This window comes from Suncus etruscus, chromosome 5 (genome assembly GCF_024139225.1).
Source record: "Suncus etruscus isolate mSunEtr1 chromosome 5, mSunEtr1.pri.cur, whole genome shotgun sequence".
NCBI classification, from domain to species: domain Eukaryota; kingdom Metazoa; phylum Chordata; class Mammalia; order Eulipotyphla; family Soricidae; genus Suncus; species Suncus etruscus.
The window spans coordinates 23,912,914-23,937,562 of record NC_064852.1 but is presented as its reverse complement, the minus strand read 5'-3'; the positions used below and the strand labels follow the sequence as shown (position 1 = coordinate 23,937,562).

The window sequence follows — 24,649 nt, the reverse complement described above, 5'->3', positions numbered from 1 at the left end:
ACCAAATTGATCTCTAAAAATATCATTTATTTGAAACCAATTGAATGCCTAGGAAGAATATATACACGTGTCAGTTCAATATCCTTGAATGTCTATTTATGTAATACTCTTTAAAATGAATAAATGTAAAAGTCTGACCAAAGGAATGGACCTTGGATAAACTGGATTGAACAGTGGTAGGTTCACTGTAACTCCTTTTAGTGGGAGAGACATCAGTCTACAGGCTTTTAGATATAGTGATGAGGAACTGAAAGGGGGCTTCTGGCTTTGTTGCTAAATACCCAGTGCTCTGATGGGGGTGGTTGAGAGTCAAATAATTAGATTTGGGGGGTTATAATTCACTATGCATTTATACTCTGATCTACATGTTGTCCACATCTAAGTAAACATTTAGTTCCTTGTTTTTATATCTAGGATGTTGACCTGGCATCTTCTAGCTGCCATTTCACTTAAGTTATGAACTACCAACCTTTTGTTTTCTTCATCAAGCTCTGTATTGTTTATCTTTGAAATCTGCTTTATTTTAATAATGGTGAACTGAAAAAAAAACTATTTTTAATTACACAACATGCCTATTTGCTACTTGGTAGATAATAGATACTTACTTAAGCAATCACATATATTATACTTTAGCTCACTATCAGAAAATGAAGTCTATTGCTTCTTTTTCATTGACCTTAGAGCATTTACTTGCTGGCACAGATTATTTATTTTACAGCATTGTCAAAGCACATACCAAATTAAAATGAGTTTAATATATGCCTTATGATATGGTCATTTATTACAAAGTAGATTAAAGTGTCCTACGAACTTAATTGCTATTTAGGAAGAAATATTCACTCATCAAATTCAAATGAAGAAAAACTTTAAGTATTTTTTTATGGCAGCAAATGTTTGCCAGTACTGTAGTTATAAAAATAAAATTAGATGGAAAATATTATTTTTACATCTCATTTTCAATATGGCTTTTTACTGAATGCTGAGTTCTTTTCTTTTCTTTTTTTTTGCCTCTGATCTTCTACCTCTTGCTTAAAAAAATAACCTGGGCTAGAAAGAGATAGCATACAGGTAGAGGGCACTTACCTTGCACAATCAAGCTGGGTTCAATATTCTGCATCTCATATAGCTACCCAAGCCTGCCAGGAGTAGTTTCTGAGTGCAGAGCCAAAAACCCAAACAAACAAAATTAAAAATCCTAGAGTTTATAAGATCTTCTGTATTTCTATGAACTGAGTTCTATTAAATACCAGTGTAACATATATTTGAATTGTTAATTCTAGTGAGGGAAAGATTCAAGGGTAGAGCTGTAGCTACATGTAGTGCCTTCTAAAGTTGCTCTCAGATTTCAGTGAAGCAAATCATAATTTATAGCTATATGTAATGGGATATTTTCTTTCTTTTTCGTTTATTTTTGGTTTTTGGGTCACACCCGGCAGCGCTCAGGGGTTACTTCTGGCTCTGTGCTCAGAAATCACCCCTGGCAGGCACAGGGGACTATATGGGATGCCGGGATTAGAACCACCATCCTTGTGGATGTAAGGCAAACACCCTACCTTCAGGCTGTCTTTTCGACCCCAATAATGGGATATTTTCAATGGTCTTTTTTTTTTCTGGTCATTTTATATTATTATTTTTTCCTATGGTCAATTTTTGTTTATAGAAGAAGACAATAGTTCTTTGTTTCAATTTTTAAAGACCACATGTGCAATTCAAATGTACATATTCAGTAGCCCTTAAACATATGATTAAACATGTACATGACATATTTGCATACTCAAGAACAATATTTAATTATTGAAATAAATAGCCTGTTTTTGCTTTGGAAATAATTTGTTTAAATTTGATATTTAAGTTCCATATTGTTGTGACTTGGTGTATTTTTTTCTATTTACATTCCTATATAAAAATAAGTGTACCTACTTTCAGTAAATACTATTGTTTATTAAACTACTAACAAAAAAAGACTAATGTCCTATTCTGTCAAGTTTGTGTATGAATATTTCATTTCCTAGCATGATAAAGTTTCAAACCAGAGGTCCTAATATACAGGAAACCAGATTCAGGGACACAAATACTATGAGGTGTTTCATGAAGGACCAACCACAATGAAGGCCAACAGTAATTCAAGTAGTTATTACTAAATGTTTGTGGAATCTCTACAGAACATTGGTTTCTAATGAACAAAACAAAGAATGATAAAGGCCTGACCTAAAATGTAGGCTGAGAAATGAGTGCAAGAGAAATTGCAAAGGAATTGTGAGAATAAATTTAAAAAATTTCAAGAAAGGAAAGAAGAGATTGCCTTGCACACACTAATCTAGGACGAACCATGGTTCGATCCCCCAGTGTCCCATATGGTCCCCCAAGCCAGAGGTGATTTCTGAGCGCATAGCCAGAAGTAAACCCTGAGTGTCACTGGGTGTGGTCCATACCCCCCCACCCAAAACAAAAGAAAGGAAAGAAGAAAATCATGTAGGAGAATACAGTTATTTAAAAGTTGCAATGATTTAAACATTTGGTACTGGCACATAAATAGTTGAATAAAGTAGAGAGGATAGAGGTGGATCCACACTGAAGTGAAATTTTGGCAGGGGCAGGGTCATATTGATTTATAATGTGATATTTTTTAGTTTACACTTTAAAAAATATGTTTTAGTCTGGTTGCCACATCTGTCTGCACTCAGATCTGACTTCTGGCTTTGTGTCCAGGGATCACTTTTGACTATAGCTCAAGGGACTATATGGTATTCAAATGGGGTGCCAAAGATTGGAACTGAGTTGGTCGCATTTGACCCTTCAATGTATGTTTCAGCACCCCAACCACCAAAGTATCCAGGGCACTTCACCCTTTGCATTCTCTCCAGCTCGGCCCTATCTGGTAACCTCAGTTCAACTGTCATAAAGTGAGGGCTTTGTTCTGGTTTGGTTTTGTCTGCTTTTCCTTTGTTTTACTCATATGTGAAATATGAGTATTTGCTACATATCTTTCTCCTTTCTGACTTCCCTTAGTGTAAACTTTTCTGGTTCCATCTACATTGTTCCAAAGGGGAATATTTCATCTTTTTTATAGCTGAGTAGTATAGTGATGCTTTGATATACTCTCAACTTAAAGAATTTTCCTTCCCTCCTCCTTTGTGGTTATGATGACTGTGATGATTGTGGTTGTGAAGATTACACAATTACACACACACACACACGGCTGTGCTCAGCAGAGTTCTCATGCTTTAGCTGCAGTACTGGCACAATTGTGTGGCTGATATTGCATATTCTATTGGGGTGCTAGGAGGGTCCCAAAGAATACAGGGGCCAGGACCAGGCTTGGTATATGATACCAATTTGAGGCCTCAAGCATTTTGCCACCATGCCATTCTTAATCCCTGAAGTGATGCTTGAATTAGCTGGGGGAAAGTGATTCCTTCTTCAACATATAGTTGTAAAAGAAACTGGAAAATGATTTCATGATTGTACTTATGTAAAAATCAATATTAATTAAACACTTAAATGTGAAAAGTGGTACTATCAGACCATGAAGAAATAATTAGGAAAACAATTTTTTGAGAAGAAAATGCAATTCCAAGAAAAACACCAAGTGCCAAATCATAAAATATTGAATGGCTCCGGGGAGAGAACAAAGTAAAACTTTTCTACATGGAACAATACTATCGGCTTACTTAAAAGTATTGACAAATTGGGAAATAATTTCTAAACATCAGCAAAAGGCTTGCCTTAATAGACAAAGGGAAGTTGAAATCAACAGCAAAAGAAAACTCTAAAACTCTAGCTAATTCAAAAGGAAAAAAAAAAAAATAAAGACCCCAAATATTTGGGAAACTTGTTTTTAAAAGGGTGGAGGAATCTCACACATTCAAGACATGAACCACATTCCCCCATCATAGAAAGGCTTTTTGTTTGTTTATTTTGGTTTTGGGACCATAACTGGTGATGCTCAGGGGTTACTCCTACATATGAGTTCAGAAATCACTCCTGGCTTGGGGGGATCATATGGGACACTGGGAGATCGAACCTTGGTCCGTCCTCGGTTAGCATGTGCAAGGCTTGCACCACTACTCTGGATCCATGGAAAGCCCCCCCCCCCCTTTTTTTTTTTTTTTAAGATTTCCTCACTCTCTTCCTCCTGGCCTTAAGGAGACTTTGTGACTTTGTCTACCTTGCCAAGGGCCATTGGTGGTGATTATGGGTTGAATTTGTGTTTGTGACCTTGGAGGGCATTTGTTCTTAATGGCTGAGCATTTCTTTAGGTTTCCTGGGAAGATTCTTAGCTTCATTCATAAATTAATGAAAGATAGAAATAATAGTTTGATAGTCTGAGTCCATATTTTGCATGTCTTTGGCCTAAATTTGTTCTTGAGGTTCCCCCTTTTTCCTCAGCACATCTACATATCCAAGGAGCAAGGAGCTTGAGTACTTCTGGGCATGACCCCAAACCAAAAAGGGAGACAAAATAATGGTGAAAAAGTTTACTCTTCGGCAAAGTTGATCTTCAAAAATGATGTGGTAAAGAAAGCAAATGATGGGTTGTTGTTGAGTGCTAACTGGGAGAAACTTTTGGAAAGCATTTTTAAGAAAGTATATTATCTACCAAATTTTAAAATGAAATATCCTCTAACCCAACATCATTATGATATATTTTTCTGAATAAAAAGCCTATCATCTGACCTGGCACAGGCCTCAGAGGTTTGGGCATTTTCCAGTCACCCCTGAACCAGGGAAGCCATCTATGAAACATCCAAAGTTGTCTATGACATCACCTGGAAGCAATTCTCTACCAGGGAAAATCCTACTGCTCTGACATCGATTTACCCAAAAGAGTCTTCCTTTAACACTGAGAAGATTTAAACAACAACAACGACCTGCATACTGGACAGGGCTTTCTGCATTGCCCTTTAATTCTGAGTTGAAATTAGATGCCGCTCCGCACCATCCTGACTTCAATGTAGGATACAGATTCCAGGACCTTCAATACAGAAACAGGATACCAACAACAGAGACTGTGAAAAATATAACTGTATGGGCACTACAGACAATGACCAGAATTGGACAAACTAGTTTACCTGGAGCCTAGAAATGGTCTTATGTCAGGAAACTTCAGGGGTAAGGTCACCTGGAGCCTAGAAATGGTCTTATGTCAGGAAACTTCAGGGGTAAGGTTTCCTTGTACTTATGCCAAAAGTTTTTCCTTTTCCATGACCCCCATACTTTGGTGGGCCCATGCAAATGATAATTGCCACGTATTATTATTATTACTATTATTATTTATTATTATTATTATTTTTTTTGGTTTTTGGGCCACACCCGGCGATGCTCAGGGGTTACTCCTGGCTGTCTGCTCAGAAATAGCTCCTGGCAGGCACGGGGGACCATATGGGACACCGGGATTCGAACCAACCACCTTTGGTTCTGGATCGGCTGCTTGCAAGGCAAACACCGCTGTGCTATCTCTCCGGGCCCTATTATTATTATTATTGCACTTTATACAGTGCTCCTTTGACTCTAAATCTTTAAGAAACAACCAATAAAAATATCTTGAACTGCAAAAAAAAAAATGGTTTACAGTAGTGTTAACATATATGCTTTTAGTTACACTAGCATTCTAGGCGATAAAGGAGGGAGAAGGGAATATATGCTTGGGAACAGGGATGAAGGGAGGACAACACTGGGGGTGATGGATATTCCCGATTCAACGTTAATATGTACCTAAAATACTACTGTGAAAGATATGTAAGTATCTTATGATAAAAAAAATTGTGTTTTATTTAGAAATGTTCTTTGACTTACATGTATTATTATATTATATTAATTATATATTATATTATGCTATGTCAATTTTGTTAATTTTGTCTCTTGAATAAATTCTTACAATAACAAATGTCTTAAAAAAAAAGCCTATCATCACTGGAGCCACAGCGATAGCACAGAGGGTTGGGTGTTTGTCTTGCATACCTCCACCATTGGAATTCCTTATGGTTCTCTGAGGCTGCCAGAAGTAATTTCTGTGCACAGAACCAGGGTAACCCCTGGGCACCACTGCTGTGGGCCAAAAAACAAACATAAAAACCAACAACAAAAGAACCTTTCAGTATAAATGTTTATTATGTTAAAAGATGGGGAGGGGAGGAACAGGGAGATGAGTGGGCTATTCGTTAAAACACTTGTCTAAACTGTGCAAAAGATTGCTAAGTATTCACTGATAATAATAGACATTGTGTCTGGAACTGTTTTAGGTATTGGGCCTATTCAGCAAAATCCCAAATCCTCATGGATCTCACATTCCAGTGTGGAGACAGGAAGAGATGAAAAAAACCGATGAACAGGGTCGCCCTTAGTGTCAAGAGTGACACGCAGACACAAAAATAACATGATAGGGGCCAAAGAGATAGCAGGTAGGGCGTTTGCCTTGCACGTGGTCGATCCAGAATGGACGGTGGTTTGAATCCCGGCATCCCATATGGTCCCTTAAGCCTGCCAGGAGTGATTTCTGAGCACAGAGCCAGGAGGAACCCCTGAGCACTGCCAGGTGTGACCCAAAAACCAAAAAAAAAAAAAAAAAAAAAAAAAAAACAAAAACCCAAAAAACAAAAACAAGAAAACAAAACCAAACACACAAAACAAAACAAAAAGACCCAAAAAACCAAGATAGTCTATGCCAGTAAATGCCAGGGGTTGCAATTAAAGGTATCAAAAGCCTCTAGGGAGATCTGGACATACAGGGAGGAAACCTTCGTTTCTCCAGAAAACACATTTTAAACCACTAATATCATGAATAATAAATGAGATAGAGGAGCAACGGTGAAGAACAGCAAAGCAAATTGGTGGCTTTGCAAAGTTGGAAAGCACCTAAGGCAGTCCACACACACCAACAGGGAAATCAAGGCCAAGGGACCCAGGTAGGCCTAAGTAGGAGACCCCTGGGATGTGCTGAGCCCTCTGGTGCCAAAGCAGAGCTCAGGCACATAGGATGCGCCTTTACAAGGCCAGGGCGATGGTGCAAGCGGTAGGGCGCTTGCCTTGCACGCGGCTGAGACCCAGGACGGGCCTGGGTTCGATCCCCAGGGTCCCATATAGTCCCCCCAAGCCAGGGCCAATTTCTGAGTGCAGAGCCAGGAGTAACCCCTAAGTGTCACCGATTGTGGCCCCCCCAAAACAAAACCAAAACAAAACAAAACAATAACAAAAAAGAAATTCTCAAGACACTGTCTCAGCAAAGTAAACTTCATTCAATGCTAGTTTCCAGAATGAATCATTCATTTTTCTGTTTTTCTTTTGGCTTTTGGGCCACACCCTGCAGCGCTCCGGGGTTCCTCCTGGCTCTACGCCTAGAAATAGCTCCTGGCAGGCTCGGGGGGTCCATATGGGATGCCGGGATTCGAACCACCGTCCTTCAGCATGCAAGGCAAACGCGTTACCTCTATGCTATCTCTCCGGCCCCAGGACCTTGCAGTTCTGCGCCTGCGCGAAGACTCGTCGCTTTTTTTTTTTTTCTCGCGAGCGTTGCCACGGGGAGGCGCCATCACCCGCGACCCTTTACCCGAGAGGTGGAGCCACAAAATGGCCGATAACACCAACTACTTCCGGGTCAATACGGGGTCACCTCCGGCGACGAAAAACTTCCGTCAAACGCTTGCGTCCGGCCTGGCGCCGGGCAGTCCCGGTCCCACGCGGGTGCAAGATGAGGATCGAAAAATGTTATTTCTGTTCCGGACCCATTTATCCCGGCCACGGCATGATGTTTGTCCGGAACGATTGCAAGGTGAGGCCCGCGGTCTCGCGTGGGGAGCATCCACGAGACCCGGGGGAGGGGGCTCAGGACCAACAAGGCCCAACGTTCACTTTCGGTTGGCTGATTGGTTGGTCGGTTTGGGCCCCGTGGCCATTCACTCTTTCATTCCTGTGCCCGGACCAGGTTCTTGAACCAGGGATTCGTGGTAAACTCCTAGTCGTCTCTGAGTTTAGCCGTGTCCATGCCCACAAAGACGACTTGGGGCCTTCTGTAGAGTTGAAGGTGCAAAGCAACGTTGCTTTTAGGAAGGGGAGAAGGGTGGGTTGAGATTTTGGGGGGTTATCGGGTTAGGGGAATTTGGGGTGAGCAAGGGGAGGGGAGGTGACTTTGGGCCTGGGTCTTGAGTTTGGGCTGGTCAGGAGTGAGGATGAAGGGAATCGATTAGAGCTGGTGATGATGGAGCCTTTGCTGGGGTTAGGGCTGTGGATGCAAACGTCAGATTTGCTTGCTGCACTTGTGGGACGATGAACACAATTTTGGGAAAGGCATTTTTAATTTTTTTTTTCTGAAAGGGCACTTGGTTTGGGTTTGCTTTTCTCACAATTCACCGAATGCAGCTCCTTTCTCTGAATCTTTCAACAAAAAAGTTCTGTTTCCCCGTAATAATGGTATTTGCTTCCAAACCTGTCAAAGATAAACACGGACCTGATTCCCACCAAACCTCTTGGGATCTTCGAGAAGAGGATCTAGGAATTTCTATATTTGGCAAGTGATTTTGTTATGCCAGCTTCACTGTCTTATCTCTTTAACTGGCATCATTAAATTAGGTGTAAAGAGCTCTCACCTGAAGTCAGGGATCAGGCAATGCAATGCTTGGGAACTTGAAAGAGAATGGGAGATTTTGTAAATACCTACTCTTGGGAATAGTATTGCAAGTCACATGCCTAAAGGGAAAATAAAAAGAAAAAATCGAGGGAGAGAGAGAAGAAAAGTGTCTACCATATAGGCAAGCAGGTTGGGTTGTGGGGGTTAGTGAACTGGAGGGTAACTGGGAAAATGTTCTGTTGGAAAATGAACACTGGTGAAGGAATGGGTGCTGGAATACTGTATGACTGAAACTCAACTATCAACAACTTTTTAACTCTAAATGATAACTTTTTAACTCTCAACATGATTTATTAAAATAAATAGGTCCGGAGTGAAAGCCTTCGTGCCTTGCACGTGCTCAACACCGAAAGGGGCATCCCATATGGTCCCCCGAGCTTGCCAAGAGCCACTTCTGAGCGCAGAGCCAGGAGTAACCCCTGAGCGCCTCCGGGTGTGACCCAAACAAACAGAAAAACTAAATAAAAATAAACTATAAAAGAACAAATACAAACCAGAAACATCTAGTTTCACACATAGAACCCTGCATCTCATCAACATAAATTCTTTTTTTTTTTTTAATGACAAGTGCAAGAGAATTAAGACAAGGAAGAAAACAAGCAAAGACATACTTTATAGACAGAATGGATGAAGCTCAGTAGCTAAATAACAGCAAAATAATAAATAATAATAAGCTAAAAGACATGAAAGTTTTTAAGGTGATTCTTTTAACAAAACAATCTAGAAAAATCAGAGGCAATGAATTAAAAAACAGATTAAAATATAAGGAATTCTTTTGCAGAAATTGTTAGAAACATAATTTGTATTTCTTACATGCACCACACACACACACACACACACACACACACACACACACACACACACACACACACACACACACACACACACACACAAAGAAGTCTGCCAGTAGTGCCTTAGAATCTACTTATTTCCCCAATCAATTATTTTCTGGATCCACTAGTCTTCCCCATGTAAAATGGGCCTCAGTTCATTCAGCATTGTGTTTGTTTCATTCTTCATCCACCTTCACTTCCATAGTGTCAGTCAAATGAACACACAAGAGTTCTCATTTGCTCTGAATTCTGACTTCAACACCCAGCTGGCCCACAGCACATCCAACAAAGATCACAGACTCCGGGTAAAGAAGCCATTTGCAAAACCTTAACATCCAGATTGAATGAGAACCTAACCTTTCAACCATCTGATTCTCTTCTATCATCTTATCCTATACTGTTACCGAAGGGGCATCATACTTATTACTCTACTTCTTTCATTCCCAGTTCATGTTCAGAGTGATCATTTTCAACCATTATTCATAGTATCTTTTTCTGCCTTCACCGCACATACCATCCATTGTTTCTATTGTCTTTGGGCATTATTCTCATACAATGTTTTCTTTTTCTGTTTGTATTTTTTAATTTTTAATTTTTTTTAAGTGTTTGGAGCCACACCCGGTGATACTCAGGGGTTACTCCTGGCTATGTGCTTAGAAATTGTTCCTGGCTTGGGGGACCATATGGGATGCTGGGGGACCGAACCACAGTCCATCCCAGGCTAACGCCAGAAAGACAGACACCTTACTGCTCCGCACCATCTCTCCAGCCCTTCTGTTTGTATTTTTTGCCTGCAGATGAGTGATCATTCTGTCCCTTTCCGTCTGATTTTTTTCACACAGCATGATACTCTATTTCTCCAGGTATAAGTTTCTAACAGGGCCGGAGAGATAGCACAGCAGTAGGGCATTTGCTTTGCAAGCAGCCATCCAGGATGGACAGTGGTTCAAATCCTAGCATCCATATGATCCCCTGTGCCTGCAGGAACGATTTCTGAGCACAGCCAGGAGTAATCCTGAGCACTGTCCGGTGTGACCCAAAAACCAAAACAACAAAAAATCTATGTAGGCATTTATCTGGCTGAAGAATTTTATTTTTTATTTTTTATTTTTTTATTTTTTATTTTTTGGTTTCTGGGCCACATCTGGTGACGCTCAGGGGTTACTCCTGGCTAAGCACTCAGAAATCGATCCTGGCTTGGGGGACAATATGGGACACCAGGGGATTGAACTGCTATCCTTCCTAGGTTAGTGCATGCAAGGCAAACACCCTACCACTTGCGCCACTGCTCTGCCTCGATTTATTTTTTATTTTTTTCCTTTTTATTTTTTCTTTTATATTTTTTAAATAAAATAACCATGAGATATGTTACAAAGTTGTTCATGTTTGAGTTTGCTCAACACCCATTCCTTCACCAGTGTACATTTCCCACCACCATTTACCCCAGTTTCCCTCCTGCCTTTCCCCATCCTCTAAGAGAGCTTGACTTCCTCTTTTTGTACCTGTTATATCCTTGAGAGTTGATATTTTCCTTTCCTATCTGTATCCCCTTAATATCTTTTTCTTACATAATTGCTATGGGAAGTACATCCAGTACTATATTGAATAGAAATTGTGATGGTGGGCAACCTTCTCTTATGCCAGATCTTAGAGGGAGGAGTTTTGGTTTTTTTCCCCTTTGAGTATGATCTTTGCTGTGGGTTGTGGTAAATGGATTTGACTAGCTTGAGAACAGTTCCTTTGATTACCATTTTATTAGAGGTTTTACCATGAATGGGTTCTGTATCTTGTTAAATGGTTTCTTTGCATCTATTGGTATGATCATGATGTTTTTGGGACATAGTATATTATATAATTGACTTGTGGCACATTAAAATCATCCTTGCATCCTTGGAATGACTCCTACCTGGTCATGGTGTATGATCTTTTGGATGCATTGTTGGATTCTCTTCGTTACTATTTTTTGTGTGTGTGTGTGTGGTTTTTGGGTCACACCCGGCAGTGCTCAGGGGTTATTCCTGGCTCCAGGCTCAGAAATTGCTCCTGGCAGGCACGGGGGACCATATGGGACGCCGGGATTCGAACTGATGACCTCCTGCATGAAAGGCAAACGCCTTACCTCCATGCTATCTCTCCGGCCCTCTTCGTTACTATTTGTTGAGGATCTTTGCATGTGTCTTCATCAAGGATATCTTTCTGTGGTGTATCTGTCGCCTTTCAGTATCACGGTGATGTTTACTTCATAGAAAGTATTTGGGAGTGTTTCTGTTTCTTCATATTCCTGGAAGAGCCTGAAAAGCATTGTCAGTAAAATCCTCCTTAAATTGAAAGAATTCACTGGTGTCACTGGTGTCTCCATCTAGACCTGGATTTTGTTTTTGGGAAGACTTGATTACCATTACAATTTCCTCAATAGTGACAAGTCTCTTCAGATATTCCAGCTCATCTTGGTTCAGTCTTGGGAGATGATAGGAGTCCCAGAATTTATTCATTTCTTTCAGGTTCTCATTTTGAACATAGAAGTTCTCAAAGTAATCTCTGATGATACTTTGGATTTCTATGGTGTCCTTGTAATTTCTCCCTTTTCCTTTCTGATTTGATTTATTAAGATTCTTTATCTCTTTGTGAGTCTTGCTAGTGGTTAATTGATCTTGTTTACTTTGTTAAATAATCAACTCTTGATTTAATTATCTTTTGGATTGTATTTTGGGATTCTAGTTCATTTCTGCTCTAAGTTTTATTATTTCCTTCTTTCTGCCTGCTTTTGCTCATTTTGTTGGTCCTTTTTCAATATTTTTTGGGGGGAGGGTTTGGGCCACATCGGCAACGCTCAAGGGTTACTCCTGGCTCTGTGTTCAGAAATCACTCCTGGCAGGCTCAGGAGACCATATGGGATGCTGGTAATCAAACCTGGGTCCGTCCCGTCTGCCACATGCAAGGCAAATGCCCTATCGCTGTGCTATCAGTGGCCCCCTATCCATTGAACATCCTAAACTTTTACATTCTGAACTCCATCTCAGATAAGTTATATAGGGGATTACTACCAATTGGTCTGCAGGATTGCATTATTCACCCATACCTGGTGGGTTTTTACACTGCTTTACCATGGTTCCTTTTGTAGTCTCAAGGTGCTTTTTTTTCCTAAGTCACTGTCAGTCTTCTCCACTGCTAGGAAGGTTGCAGGGGAGTTTTTGTGGCCTTCAGCAGCCAACTCAGGAGGCCACAGTCATGTGTGGCTTCTCTATGTGTTAAGTTTGTTCTTTTACACAGATGGGGCTGTTCTCTCTCTCTCTCTCTCTCTCTCTCTCTCTCTCTCTCTCTCTCTCTCTCTCTCTCTCTCTCTCTCTCTCTCTCTCTCTCTCTCTCTCTCTCTCTCTCTACCTTCCTCCCTCCCTCCCTCCCTCTCTCTACCTTCCTCCCTCCCTCCCTCTCTCTCTCCCCCTCTCTCCCTCTTCCTTTCCCCCTCTCCCTCTCCTGCCCTCTTTCCCTCTCCCCTTCCAACTCTTCATCTCTTGGCTCTCTTGCTCTCATTAGGAAGTTTACAATACTGGACAAGGCCTTTACCTGTGCTGAAGTTCATTCTTTGCATTTTATAGTTCTTTTTGGGTCTTTCTGCCCTGATATTCTGAGGTTTCATTTTCTTTTATAAAAGACCCACCGTTTATTGCTTTGTGTGTGGGAAGGGGGTGGGGGGGGTGGGAAGTAGGGGAGTATCTTAGGGTCTACACCTGTCTGTGCTCAGTCCTTACTCCTGGTTTAGCATTCAGATTTCACTTCTTGTCTTTGAAGGGACTATATGCAGTGCCACTGTGGTTCTATTTTGAGGAAAGTACCTTAACTTTTGCACTATTGCTCTGGCCCCCTCTACTGTCCTTTTTTTTGTTTTGTTTTGGTTTGGTTTGGTTTTTGGGTCAAACCTGGCAGTGCTCAGGGGTTACTCCTAGCTCTACGCTCAGAAGTCGCTCCTGGCAGGCTCAGGGGACCATATGGGATGCTGGATTCGAACTACCATCCTTCTGCATGCAAGGCAAACTACCTTACCTCCATCGACCTTACCTCTTCGGCCCCTCTTCTACTGCTTTTTAAAAGTATAATTAGTGCTATTTTGTGTTCATGTATATACTGTATAGAGAAGAAAAACGCACACTTTAATAAATGCTTCATTAGATCTGCTGAGAGATAATAGGTGAATATTGTTTTGCATGTTGAAGCCTGAGGAGGATGTTAGAGGACTAGATTAATAGAGAAATGAACCTGTGGAGCATTGCTTTTGCATATGTTCATCCACCTGACCCCGCCATAGATTTCACCACTTTTGTGTTTCCAAATTAGTTTATACATGATGATTGTAATAGCTTGTCTGATTTGTATCTTTTTCTGAGCAGCAGTTATGCTTGTAGAGTGAAATTTTTCATATTGCTAACCTACATGTTTTTCATGTAGTGGGGTCTCATGTAACTCAGAAGCGTTAACATTTTAGTGACTCCTCCTTTCTATAACCCTAACCCCTTGAGACCTTTCATTGTGCTTTGCCATAATTGGTGTCATTTATGGAGGCCAAGCAAGCTTCTCTGTAACTTCTTTTGGCTGTGTTTGGAATTGATAGGTTCAAACCTTATTAACTATAAAGGGGATTTACCTCATAGGCTTATAGCTAAGGTAATAGTACTTTGAGATGAAGACATTCAAATAAAAATTTCCAGTAATTGATTATTCTAGGATACTGTAATAGTTCTCACATTCTGGAGCTGCTTTGAAATTAACTCAGGAATATAGACTTTGGGTCTCTGGAGAGCAGCTTTCAGGAGGTGTGTGTATGGGACTAGATTAGATGGAACTCTTCAGTGACCATTTCTGAGAAAACTGCCTTAGTGGCTATAACTAGTGGTCTGCTTTAGGTTTCCCTTAGTACAAAATGTACATGAAATGAAAACCATTTTAGTTGGTGATTTATTTATTTTATTAACCATTTGGGAAAGGGGGACTTGGGCTTTAGTTATAATGTCAAAGAAGTTTTCAATTTCTGTTTAATGTGTTTTTTGCAATTTCTTTTTGATGTGTGTCATACTTCTTAATAAAGTTATGAGAAAGCAGAAGGAACTGTAACTGCAACTCAGCAGTAGTTCTCAGATATTATAATGTATTTTTGTCTGGCAGTGATAACCATCTAGTAGAAAAATTTTTGAATATTGTCTTCACTCTTTTATATTTTTAATTTTTGTGCCAAGTTTTGTGGCGGTGATTGGGCTTATTCCTAATTCTTTTTTTTGGGGGGTGGGGTGTTTTGGGCCACACCCTGCGGTGCTCAGGAGTTACTCCTGGCTATCTGCTCAGAAATAGCTCCTGGCAGGCACTGGGGACCATATGGGACACCGGGATTCGAACCAACCACCTTTGGTCCTGGATCGGCTGCTTGCAAGGCAAACACCGCTGTGCTATCTCTCCGGGCCCTTACTCCTAGTTCTGTTCTCAGGGTTCACTGCTCAGGAGGCCATATATTGTGCTAAAAATTGAATTTTTTTCCTTGGCAATGTGCAAGGCAATACCTGGCTCCTGACTTAACATTTTTAAATGGAACATTTTGGGGTGGCCCCAGAGCAATAGTGGAAGGACACTCGAGTGTCTGCCTACCTTGTAAGAGCAAGTTAAAATCCCTGGCATGAGCAGGATCCAGACAGCTCTGCTATTGGTGCTCTCCAGTGACAAGTGAGTTCCAACTGCTCTGAGTCAGCTAGTGTAAGCACCACAAAATGGAGATTTTTCATTAGAAAGATGGATAGCCCTGTGGCCAGGATGTATGATTGCTGGTGAGCTCCTGTGAATACTGCAGTGACCTCCCCCTGACCCCCCACCACCCTGAGAGTCCCACCGTTTGCCTGATCTCAGAGTACACCCTCAGTGAGCACATGTGAGTTGATATTGCAACTTGATGTGTGGCCCTTGCTGTCACTGTGAGTCAGTGTGTGTGCTACAGCCTGATATGTAATAGCAGTGATACAGGGAAGGGAATGGGAGGGGAGGGGAGGGGAGGGGAGATACGTCAGGATGGAACCCATATAAACGTCTAAGTCCTTTTCTTGTAGGTGTTCAGATTCTGTAAATCCAAGTGTCATAAAAACTTTAAGAAAAAGCGCAATCCTCGCAAAGTAAGGTGGACGAAAGCCTTCCGGAAAGCAGCTGGTAAAGAGCTTACAGTGGTGAGTACTGTTAGCTGTTACTGTGGTTTTACAGTGTTTGAAATGTGAATTTGTAAAGGAGAGGCTTGGAGAAAAGTGACTCAATAAAACTACTGAGAATTTCTATAAGAGAAGTGTTGTTTGCATCGGGTGAAGCAATAATCTCATTCTCACAGGATTACCCAAATTCTTTTTTTCTTTTTTGGTTTTGGTTTTTGGGTCATACCCAGTGGCATTCAGGTGTTACTCCTGGCTCTGCACTTAGAATTCGCTCCTGGCATGGGATGCTGGGAATCGAACTGGGGTCTGTCCTGTGTTGGCCATGTGCAAGGCAAATGCCCTACTGCTATGCTATCGCTCTGGCCCCTACCCAGATTCTTATAAAGAACAGCCCTAATCCAGTTGGTAGAACTTGATTTTTCTTATTTTCAAAAGTTTCATCTCACACACAAGAGAAGATCAGTTAAATTGATGGTGGAGGGTGAAGTTGAAAATTGCTGCTTGGGGATTCTCAGAGGAAGCTAAATGATTAATTAAAAGAATGCCTGACATCCTGAGGACTCCAATGAGATTTGTTTAATAAAATGCATTTATCAGCTTTTGTGGTTCCTCAGCAGGACTTAAGTGTCTGAAAAGCAGAGGAATTTGTTGATAAGTAATAGCGTTGTTGTGATGAGAAATAGTGGGAGTCAGGCTGGGGAAATTTTATGAGGAGGAGTCCCATCAGAGTGCTGCTGAATTGGCATAAAAATCTAGTGAAACTGGTCCTCCTTTGACTCTAATAGAAGGAGGTGTAAAAGTATTGGACAGATCACCTTTGAGGAACAAACATTGTTATTTATTCATTACAGTCTTTCATATTTTGGGGATGGTATTTGTGATAGAATTGAGGTCCTTACATGTCAGACATGTGCTGTACATAGGTCCTGTTCTTCAGGGAGAAAATCTTAAATGGTCTTGCCTTCCCAGTCCAGGAGATTGCTAAAGATCAGTAACCAACCATTTACCATGAAACTGCAGATTTCTTGAACATCAGTAGTTTTTAATGACTGGGGAATTACTCTTCAGCAAGACGCAAGGTCAAATCCTAATTGTCACTAAGTTAATTTCTAGTATTGGGTGAGAAGAATTTGTGCCTTCAGTGCTAGTAGTGGCAGGTGTGTGAATGGCAAATACTGGGCACAGTCATGGCTAATAGCCATTTCTTGAACTTTGTTCTTGTTGAGGCACTTGTGATCTGAACACAGATGTGTGCTTATGAATGGAATTTCTTGGTACAGAGTTGGTACTGCTTTATACATCTAAGTTAGATTTGAAAACAAATACCTACCATGGTTGGTTTTCCAGCCAGCCTGCAACTTTCAAAAAGATGTTTTTCATAGTTTAAGAAAATTTACATTGTCAAAGTATGAACTGAGTTAGAGGTGACCTATAAAATATAAGTGGAGCTTATGTCATGAAGAGTGGTACATTATTTTATTATTATTAATTTTTTGGTTTTGGGGCCACACCTGGTGACGCTCAGGGTTACTCCTGGCTATGTGCTCAGAAATTACTCCTGGTTTGGGGGACCATCTGAGATGCTGGGGGATTGAACTGTGGTCTGTCCTAGGTCAGCGTGTGCAAGGCAAATGCGTTACAGCTTGTGCCACCACTCTGGCCCCATTTTTTGAGTTACATGAATGTCATACCTTTAAGCTCTGACAAATATGTTTGTGAAATACTTAGAACTGTGGAATAGGTAAAAAAAAGTTTTAATAATTGCTTTCTCTTAAAGCCATATTTTCCTTTTTCCTTTTTTTTTTTTTTTTTTTAGGATAATTCATTTGAATTTGAAAAACGAAGAAACGAACCTATTAAGTACCAGCGAGAGCTATGGAATAAAACTAGTAAGTTATAAGAAAATTGCAGGATTTTGTGAGATGAATGTGTGGGATGTTATTATAAAGTTAATATCAGTTTATTCTTTAAAAATTAAGATTTCATCTCCTTTTATGTCATCAGTTACTTTTATCCTTTTAGACTTATTTATAATTTAAATTAATTTACTAATTAATTTAAATTAAGTTAATTTTTATTTATGTATTTATTTATTTTGGTTTGGGGGCCACATCGGTGACTATCACCGATTTCTGGCTATGCAGGCAGAAATCGCTCCTGGCTTGGGGGACCATCTGGGACGCAGGGGATCAAACTGCAGTCCGTCCTAGGTCAGTGCTTGCAAGGCAAATGCTCTACTGCTTGCGCCACCGCTTTGGCCCCAAAGTTAAATTTTTTGATAGCTTGCTCCAATCCTTTATAATGTCCATATAAAATAATGTTATTATTCAATTTAGTATTTGAAATGTTTGAGCTATTAAGAGAGATACTAAAACATGTAACATTAGAAAAAATAAAGATGAGGGCCCGGAGAGATAGCACAGCGGCATTTGCCTTGCAAGCAGCCAATCCAGGACCAAAGGTGGTTCGAATCCCGGTGTCCCATATGGTCCCCCGTGCCTGCCAGGAGCTATTTCTGAGCAGACAGCCAGGAGTAACCCCTGAGCATCGCCGGGTGTGGCCCAAAAACCAAAAAAAAAAAAAAAGAAAAAATAAAGATGAAAAATTAACATTGAGGTAATATTGTCACCTGCAACCTGTTTAGATGGCAGTGATCCTAGTATTATCCTTTATTGTAAAAGTAAGAATACTCTATGTCATCACGTCTCTTTACTCTTTTATTTTGGAACAGTTTCTGAGTGAGTTTTTAGGTTTCAGGATAACAGCAGTTTTTGAAATATACAGGCCAGGTGTTTGCATAAAATTCCTTATTTGGTTTTTGTTTGATGAAAACTTGATTGGATCTAAGTAAGGCGAGCATGTAGGAACTATTTGAAGGTGTTGCTGAGTTATGGCAGGATGCTCCTGCTGACTCTCAGTCCTGCTGTCAGTGTGAGCTTGATCTTTGGTTAAGCTAGAATCTGTCAAGTTTCTCCCTGTAAAGTCAGTGTATTATCCTTTCTTTTTTTTTAATATAATTTTTATTTTAATCATAGTGTCTTACCTATCATTGACAATAATATTTTAGGTACATATTAACATAAAATCAGGGGAATTCCCATCACCGAATTGTCCTCCCTCCACCTCCGTTCCCGTCCTACCTCCCATATCCTCTTCCCTCACCCCCGGGGCTCCTAGAATAAGTGGTCCCCTCTGTGTCTAGCTTACTATGTAGTGGTCTTACACCTTTCTAAAGAATAAGTGTATCAAAGGAAGATATTCTGAAGTATGGAGGGGTAAATTTGGACTGCTGTCAGTATCACAGAATACACTTTTAAGCAGCTGGTTTGGCTACAGTGCCATCTAATAAAGTAACCATTTCGCTGGACTCAAGCTCTTGAAATCTCACTAATTTGGATTGAGATATAAATGTGAAACACATGCTGGATATTGAAGACTTCAGATGAAAACAAACATCTCAGTAATGATATTTTTATTGATTACATGTTGAAACAACAGTTATTTTGTTATGTTGAGCCAAACCAAATGTATTATTAAAGTTTGGTCTTTTGGTTTGTACGTTTTTAGAGAAGATAAAGGGAAAAATATTTGAAAATTTAAAATGATCTTGTGATTTGACTTATGTTGGATAGCACTGACAAATTCTAGAATGTAGTTGGATTCAATTCCCTTTACTTAAAGCCCTTCTTTAAAAAGTTGGGTTTCAGTAGTTGAGAACCTGACTGGCTCATTCCACCATTCTCAAGTCTTAGGCACTTGAAGAAAAAGTGTTCTTTGGCTACAAAGCTGTTCTCTTATTATGGAGATGACAGGATTGAGATTTGTTGCCATTTTACTAAGTGAGACTCTTGTAAAGTAACATTTTAAAAAGTTCCTGGACTTGTTTAAATTAGAAGGAAAACTAAGTGAGTACTAATGAGTACTTTGCAAATAATAAAATAACACCTGGGAAGTAATAGTCATGCAAGTGTCAGCCAAGAGTATATACACCTTCTTCACTTCTTTTAGTTGGGCTTCCTTTTGTAATGAGATGTTTCATTTAGTTTATTTCTATATAAGAAAAAGAAGTGCTAAATACACTTAAATATGCTAATCTTTCTGAATTATTTTGTAGTTGATGCAATGAAGAGAGTAGAAGAGATCAAGCAGAAACGGCAAGCTAAATTTATAATGAACAGGTGAGCTTTTCTTCTAATTTTATTGCTTCTTTCACATTTAATAGTTAATATTCTGTGTAGAATAATGCTTAGATTAATAGGCAATAAATTGTACAAACATTTTTGTTTCTGTTTTCTGAGTCACACCCAGTTGGACTCCTCTCTCTGTTTTCAGGGATCTGCCTATAGGTTTGGGGGACCCTATACGGTGCTGGGGATCAAACCTGAGTCAGCCTTGTCCAAGGCAGACACTTCCCACTGTACTATCTCTCAAGCTTGTACTATAATCTTTAACACTTGCAACATTTTATTTATGTATTTATATATTTTATATATGTATTTATATAGAACAACATTTTATTTTATTTATTTATTTTGGTTTTAGGGCCATACCAAGCCATGCTAAGGAGTTACTCCTGGCTCAGCGCTCAGAAATCTCTCCTTACAGGCTTGGGGGACCATATTAGATGCTGGGGATTTAACCTAGTCGGCTGTGTGCAAGGCAAACTCCCTACCTGCTATGCTATCATTTTGGTTCCATAGAAAGACATTTGAAAAAAAACATTTATCTTTACAACAATATAATACACAGTTTAGTCGTTGTTCTGATTAGGTCTTCACAGAAAATCTTGGGGTTTGCAATGCATTTAGTTGTCCTATCTAGTCCATCCATTGAAGCAGTGTGTGTGCATGTGTGTGTAATACTGGTGATATTTGGGAAATAAGCAGTGCTAGATATTGAATCCAAGACTTCACACTTAGGAGCAAACGTTCTACTGAGTCACACCTACCCTGTTCAAACTTTTTTTTTTGAAGGTTCAAGATTTCTAATCTGTAATTTCTCATCTTTGTCTTAAAAGACACAACCATTGTGAAAATATGTGGCAATTTTTTTTTTATAGAAAGTTCTCAGGTTGGCTTTATCTTACAATTTCCTCATAATTACATTCAGGTTAGGTCCTTTAATTCAAGTAACATAGAAGTGATGGTTTCTTCTTATGCATCTTCTCAGGAGGCGCTGATATTATGTAGTTAGCACAGCATCTGCCAATTTCAACTTGGGGAAGATACCTCATCTTGGTGTCTACTGCTTTTAACTCTCATAGTTTTTTGGGGAGGTTACTCCTGGCTCTGCACTGAGGAACTTCTTCTGGTGGTGCTTGTGGAACCATTGTGGGATGCTAGGGATCGAACCTGGGTCAGCTGAGTGCAAGGCAAATGCCCTATTCACTGTACTGTCTCTCTGGCTCCCAACTTTTATAATTTTCGCCTGGATATATTAGCAACTAGTGATTTAAACTCAATAATTATGATTTTTTTTATTTTTGCTATTTTATTTACTTGACTTTGCCATGTAAGAAGACTTTCTCCCAATTTCAGAATGTATTTATATCTATTATATGTATTTGTATCTATTATATGTATTTGTGTATTTATATCTATATCTATATTCATTAAGTTTTAGATACTCAGACTTTGAATTTTGTTATTTTTTTGTGTGTGTTCTAAGTGCCTCCAGGATGGTTCCTATGTAATTTTGACAGTTCATTCTTTTACTAATGATTTCTAAAAACACTAGATAGCAGACTGTTCTTTGAGGGCCAAAGATGTAGGCAGTTGAATTCATACTGTGTATGTATAATGGATATGAATCTCTGGAATTTGTTAATCATTAGATTCAGTCACATCTCCTTCATTTGAATATATACTGAATTGTCTTTAATTCCCAAGAAGGCACTAGTACCATGAAAGAAGTTAATAATACTATAGGAATTGTGTAGGAATACTATTTAAGGTAATGATTAGAACTAGAAAACAATTGGTTGTTATTATAATCATGTGACTACATCATAAGAGCTTAAAGTAGATTTATAGATTTTGAACTAATGTCTTTTTTTTTTTAACTAATGTCTTTTAAAGAATTTCTAGTAACAGATTTTGGCTTTATGTGATTTACTGTAGGTTGAAGAAAAATAAAGAACTACAGAAAGTGGAGGACATCAAAGAAGTAAAGCAAAATATCCATCTTATCCATGCCCCTGTTGCAGGTGAGGGTTATATTGCGTAGAAATCCATCTTCTTTAAGTAGGAAGATGAAAAAGCTGGAATTTTGTGGTTTATGTAATTTAGTAGGCCAAAATTTTAAGTGTGAATAGTTTTGTTTTATTTATTTAAATGCTTTCTCAAAGTACATTTGTGTTAGTTTTTGATTTCTTTGTTTTTAAGCAAAATTTGGTTTTGGTAACATTGGTTTAGAACATTAAGTTTGAGGTGTACAACATTCTCCTACTAGACAACTGGGTAGTTAGGACCAGCTCCCTTTCGTGCAGACCTCATATGGAAGAAAATACCATGATGGCAAACAGTTTTGTCATAAAAAGAACACACCCTTCATCAGTGCAACCTTCTCACCCCTATGCCCCCATCTCTCTCTTCCTCTACCTCCTGTCTGTATTCGAGACAGGCATTCTATTTCTCTCACTACCACTGTCATGATAGCTGTTAGTGTAATTATTTCTCTGACCGCACTGACCACTCATTGTGGTAAGCTTCATATTCGTGGACCAGTCCCTTCCAGCCCTTTCTTGTCTTTGGGTAATACTGTCTTTTATTTTTCTTAAATCCCACAGATGAGTGACTATTCTGTGTCTATCTCTCTTCCTCTGACTTATTTCACTCAGCACAATAGTTTTCATGTCCATTCATATATAGGAAAATTAATAATGTTTAAGACAGGGGAGGGACCCTACTGACTATCTCACTATTCTATTTACTCTGGCCCTGTGTGACTTATTTTTCAGGCTTGTCTATATTGAGTTGTTTTTCTTAAATTTATTAATTGCTAATGTTACTATAGAATGCTCAAGATTCTTTATAAAACGTTTAAATTTTTTGTGGTAACATTTGATTGATAGTTTTTCATATTTTGTCTTTTTCTTTAAGGCAAAGGAAAGCAACTGGAAGAAAAAATGTTACAGGAATTGCAACAGGATGTGGACATGGAAGATACTTCTTAAAAAATCCCACTGCTTATAACCATTTCTATTCAGACATTGAAAATCTTCTTTGGAGACTTAGAACTTCTAAATTATTGTTTTGTTATCTTACATAAGTTCTCCCCAATCAGAGGGTTTGAGGATCCATCTACATTACTATCACCAAAGTATAAGTTAGTGTATGTGCTAGATTGGTTCTTATTGTTAAACTTTCACTGACAGCTATGTAAGTCTTGAGCAAAGAGAAGTGCATTTAGGAAATAAAATGGTCATGTCATCTGGATATAGTATTGGCAGCAATGACTATTAACAAAACTTGATGGCTCAACGATAAATAAAATTTTCTTTGCTATAAAATATTTCCTTTATTAATGTTGTAGAAGGGAAATATAATGAGGAACTAACAATCTGTGACACTTAAGTGTAGTATCTTTTATTTTTTTGTTTTCATTTTCTTTTTGAACTCAGGAAATTGAAATAGGCTCATATATTGAGGGCTAATTTTATTGAACTATTTTGACCTAATTTAATTGATCTGATAAGTAGTTTGGCTAAGAGTTGAAAGTCTGTTCCTGAGTTGGCACTACACTGTGCAACTTTGATAATATTCTAACTAGAGATTGTTTCTGGTGACAAGCTCTTTTTCCAGTTTCACAGTGATTTTGAAACTGGGGTCTCGTGCCTTTAAAACTTTCATTTTCTTAAAGATCTGAATGTGTGTGTGTGTTTTTAATTGAATTTGTGGGTAGCATTTATATTTGAACATAAGATAAAACCATTCTTTTTTTTTTTTGGCATTTGGGTCACACTAGGCAGCGCTGAGGGGCTCCACGCTGAGAAATCGCCCCTAGCAGGCTTGGGGGACCATATGGGATGCTGGGATTCAAACCACTGTCCTTCAATGTTCTTCAGCGTGTAAGGCAAATGCCCTACTGCTATGCTATCTCTCCGGCCCCAGATAAAACCATTTCTAAAGTTAGGACATGCATATTATTTAAAAGTGTAAGCAAAGGTGTGATGGGCTGGTTGCATGGAAGATACGACTTTCTCACTTAGTATGGTTGAAAATATTTAAAAGAAAAATATTAAATTCTACATCTATTATTGATTTTTTTTATTGTGCTTAGGAGTTACTCCTGACTGTACTCAGGAATCACTCCTGGGAGGTGTGGAGACCATCTGAGGGATTGAACCCCCGTTGACTGCATGCAAGGCAAAAATGCCCTCCCTGCCCTCTGTGTTATTTATTAGTAGGCCTGGGCCAGGAAGCTTTTTATTCACAGATCAGATGGCTTCACCTGTATTTCCTCCCTCTTGCCTCCTGCTTGCTCCCTTGGGAATCTTCCTTGCTGGCGTGGACTCTGACTAGAGTGTGTGAGTTCCTCCTGGCAAGTCAGGTAGCTCAGCCTACCATGGGATGGGTAAATGGGGAAGTCTTTTCTCTGGCCTTTTTGCTTGCTCTGAATCCACTTTGCTCCTAGGCTCTCTGAAATCCTCTGGAGGCCTTGAGACCAATCAGTCAACAGATCAGATAGCTCCACCTGCTGGCCACAAACTTCCATCCAGCCTCCAGCTCATTCCCATAACTATTTTTAAATACTATAAATAATAGACTTGCTGCTAAACTCTTAAGCTCTTCTAGAAGAAAATGTTTTGTTTTGTTTTGTTTTTCTCACCCCTGTTTTGTTTTTTAACAAAGTGCATTTTCCCATTGGTTAAAAGATACTTTTTTGGCATTGAACAAGAGACCTTAGTATTACAGCAAAAATCAGGTACAAGAACAAAATTCAAGCTACAGTGTATTTTGAAGAAAGTGCAGCTAAGATGTTACAACTCTGTAAGGAAAACTGCATTTTTAGAAAAT

At 39.3% G+C, this 24,649-nt stretch overlaps 1 protein-coding gene across 1 annotated transcript; it reads left to right on the top strand.

Moving 5' to 3' along the window:
- Positions 1-7,624: 7,624 nt before the first annotated feature.
- On the top strand, positions 7,625-23,499 carry RSL24D1 (ribosomal L24 domain containing 1). The gene is made up of 6 exons (XM_049773731.1): positions 7,625-7,768; positions 15,540-15,653; positions 17,449-17,521; positions 19,747-19,810; positions 21,752-21,837; positions 22,733-23,499. The coding sequence occupies exons 1-6, from the start codon at positions 7,688-7,690 to the stop codon at positions 22,804-22,806; spliced, it is 492 nt and encodes a 163-aa protein (XP_049629688.1). The 5' UTR covers positions 7,625-7,687; the 3' UTR covers positions 22,807-23,499.
- Positions 23,500-24,649: the final 1,150 nt, after the last annotated feature.

What these genes read in the sequence shown, in the direction of transcription:
- RSL24D1 (XM_049773731.1), top strand. Translation starts at nt 7,688, where the DNA reads ATGAGGATCGAAAAATGTTATTTCTGTTCCGGACCCATTTATCCCGGC. An exon ending in CTGGTAAAGAGCTTACAGTG is followed by an intron (nt 15,654 to 17,448) that starts GTGAGTACTGTT and finishes TTTTTTTTTTAG; the next exon opens with GATAATTCATTTGAATTTGA. An exon ending in GCTAAATTTATAATGAACAG is followed by an intron (nt 19,811 to 21,751) that starts GTGAGCTTTTCT and finishes GATTTACTGTAG; the next exon opens with GTTGAAGAAAAATAAAGAAC.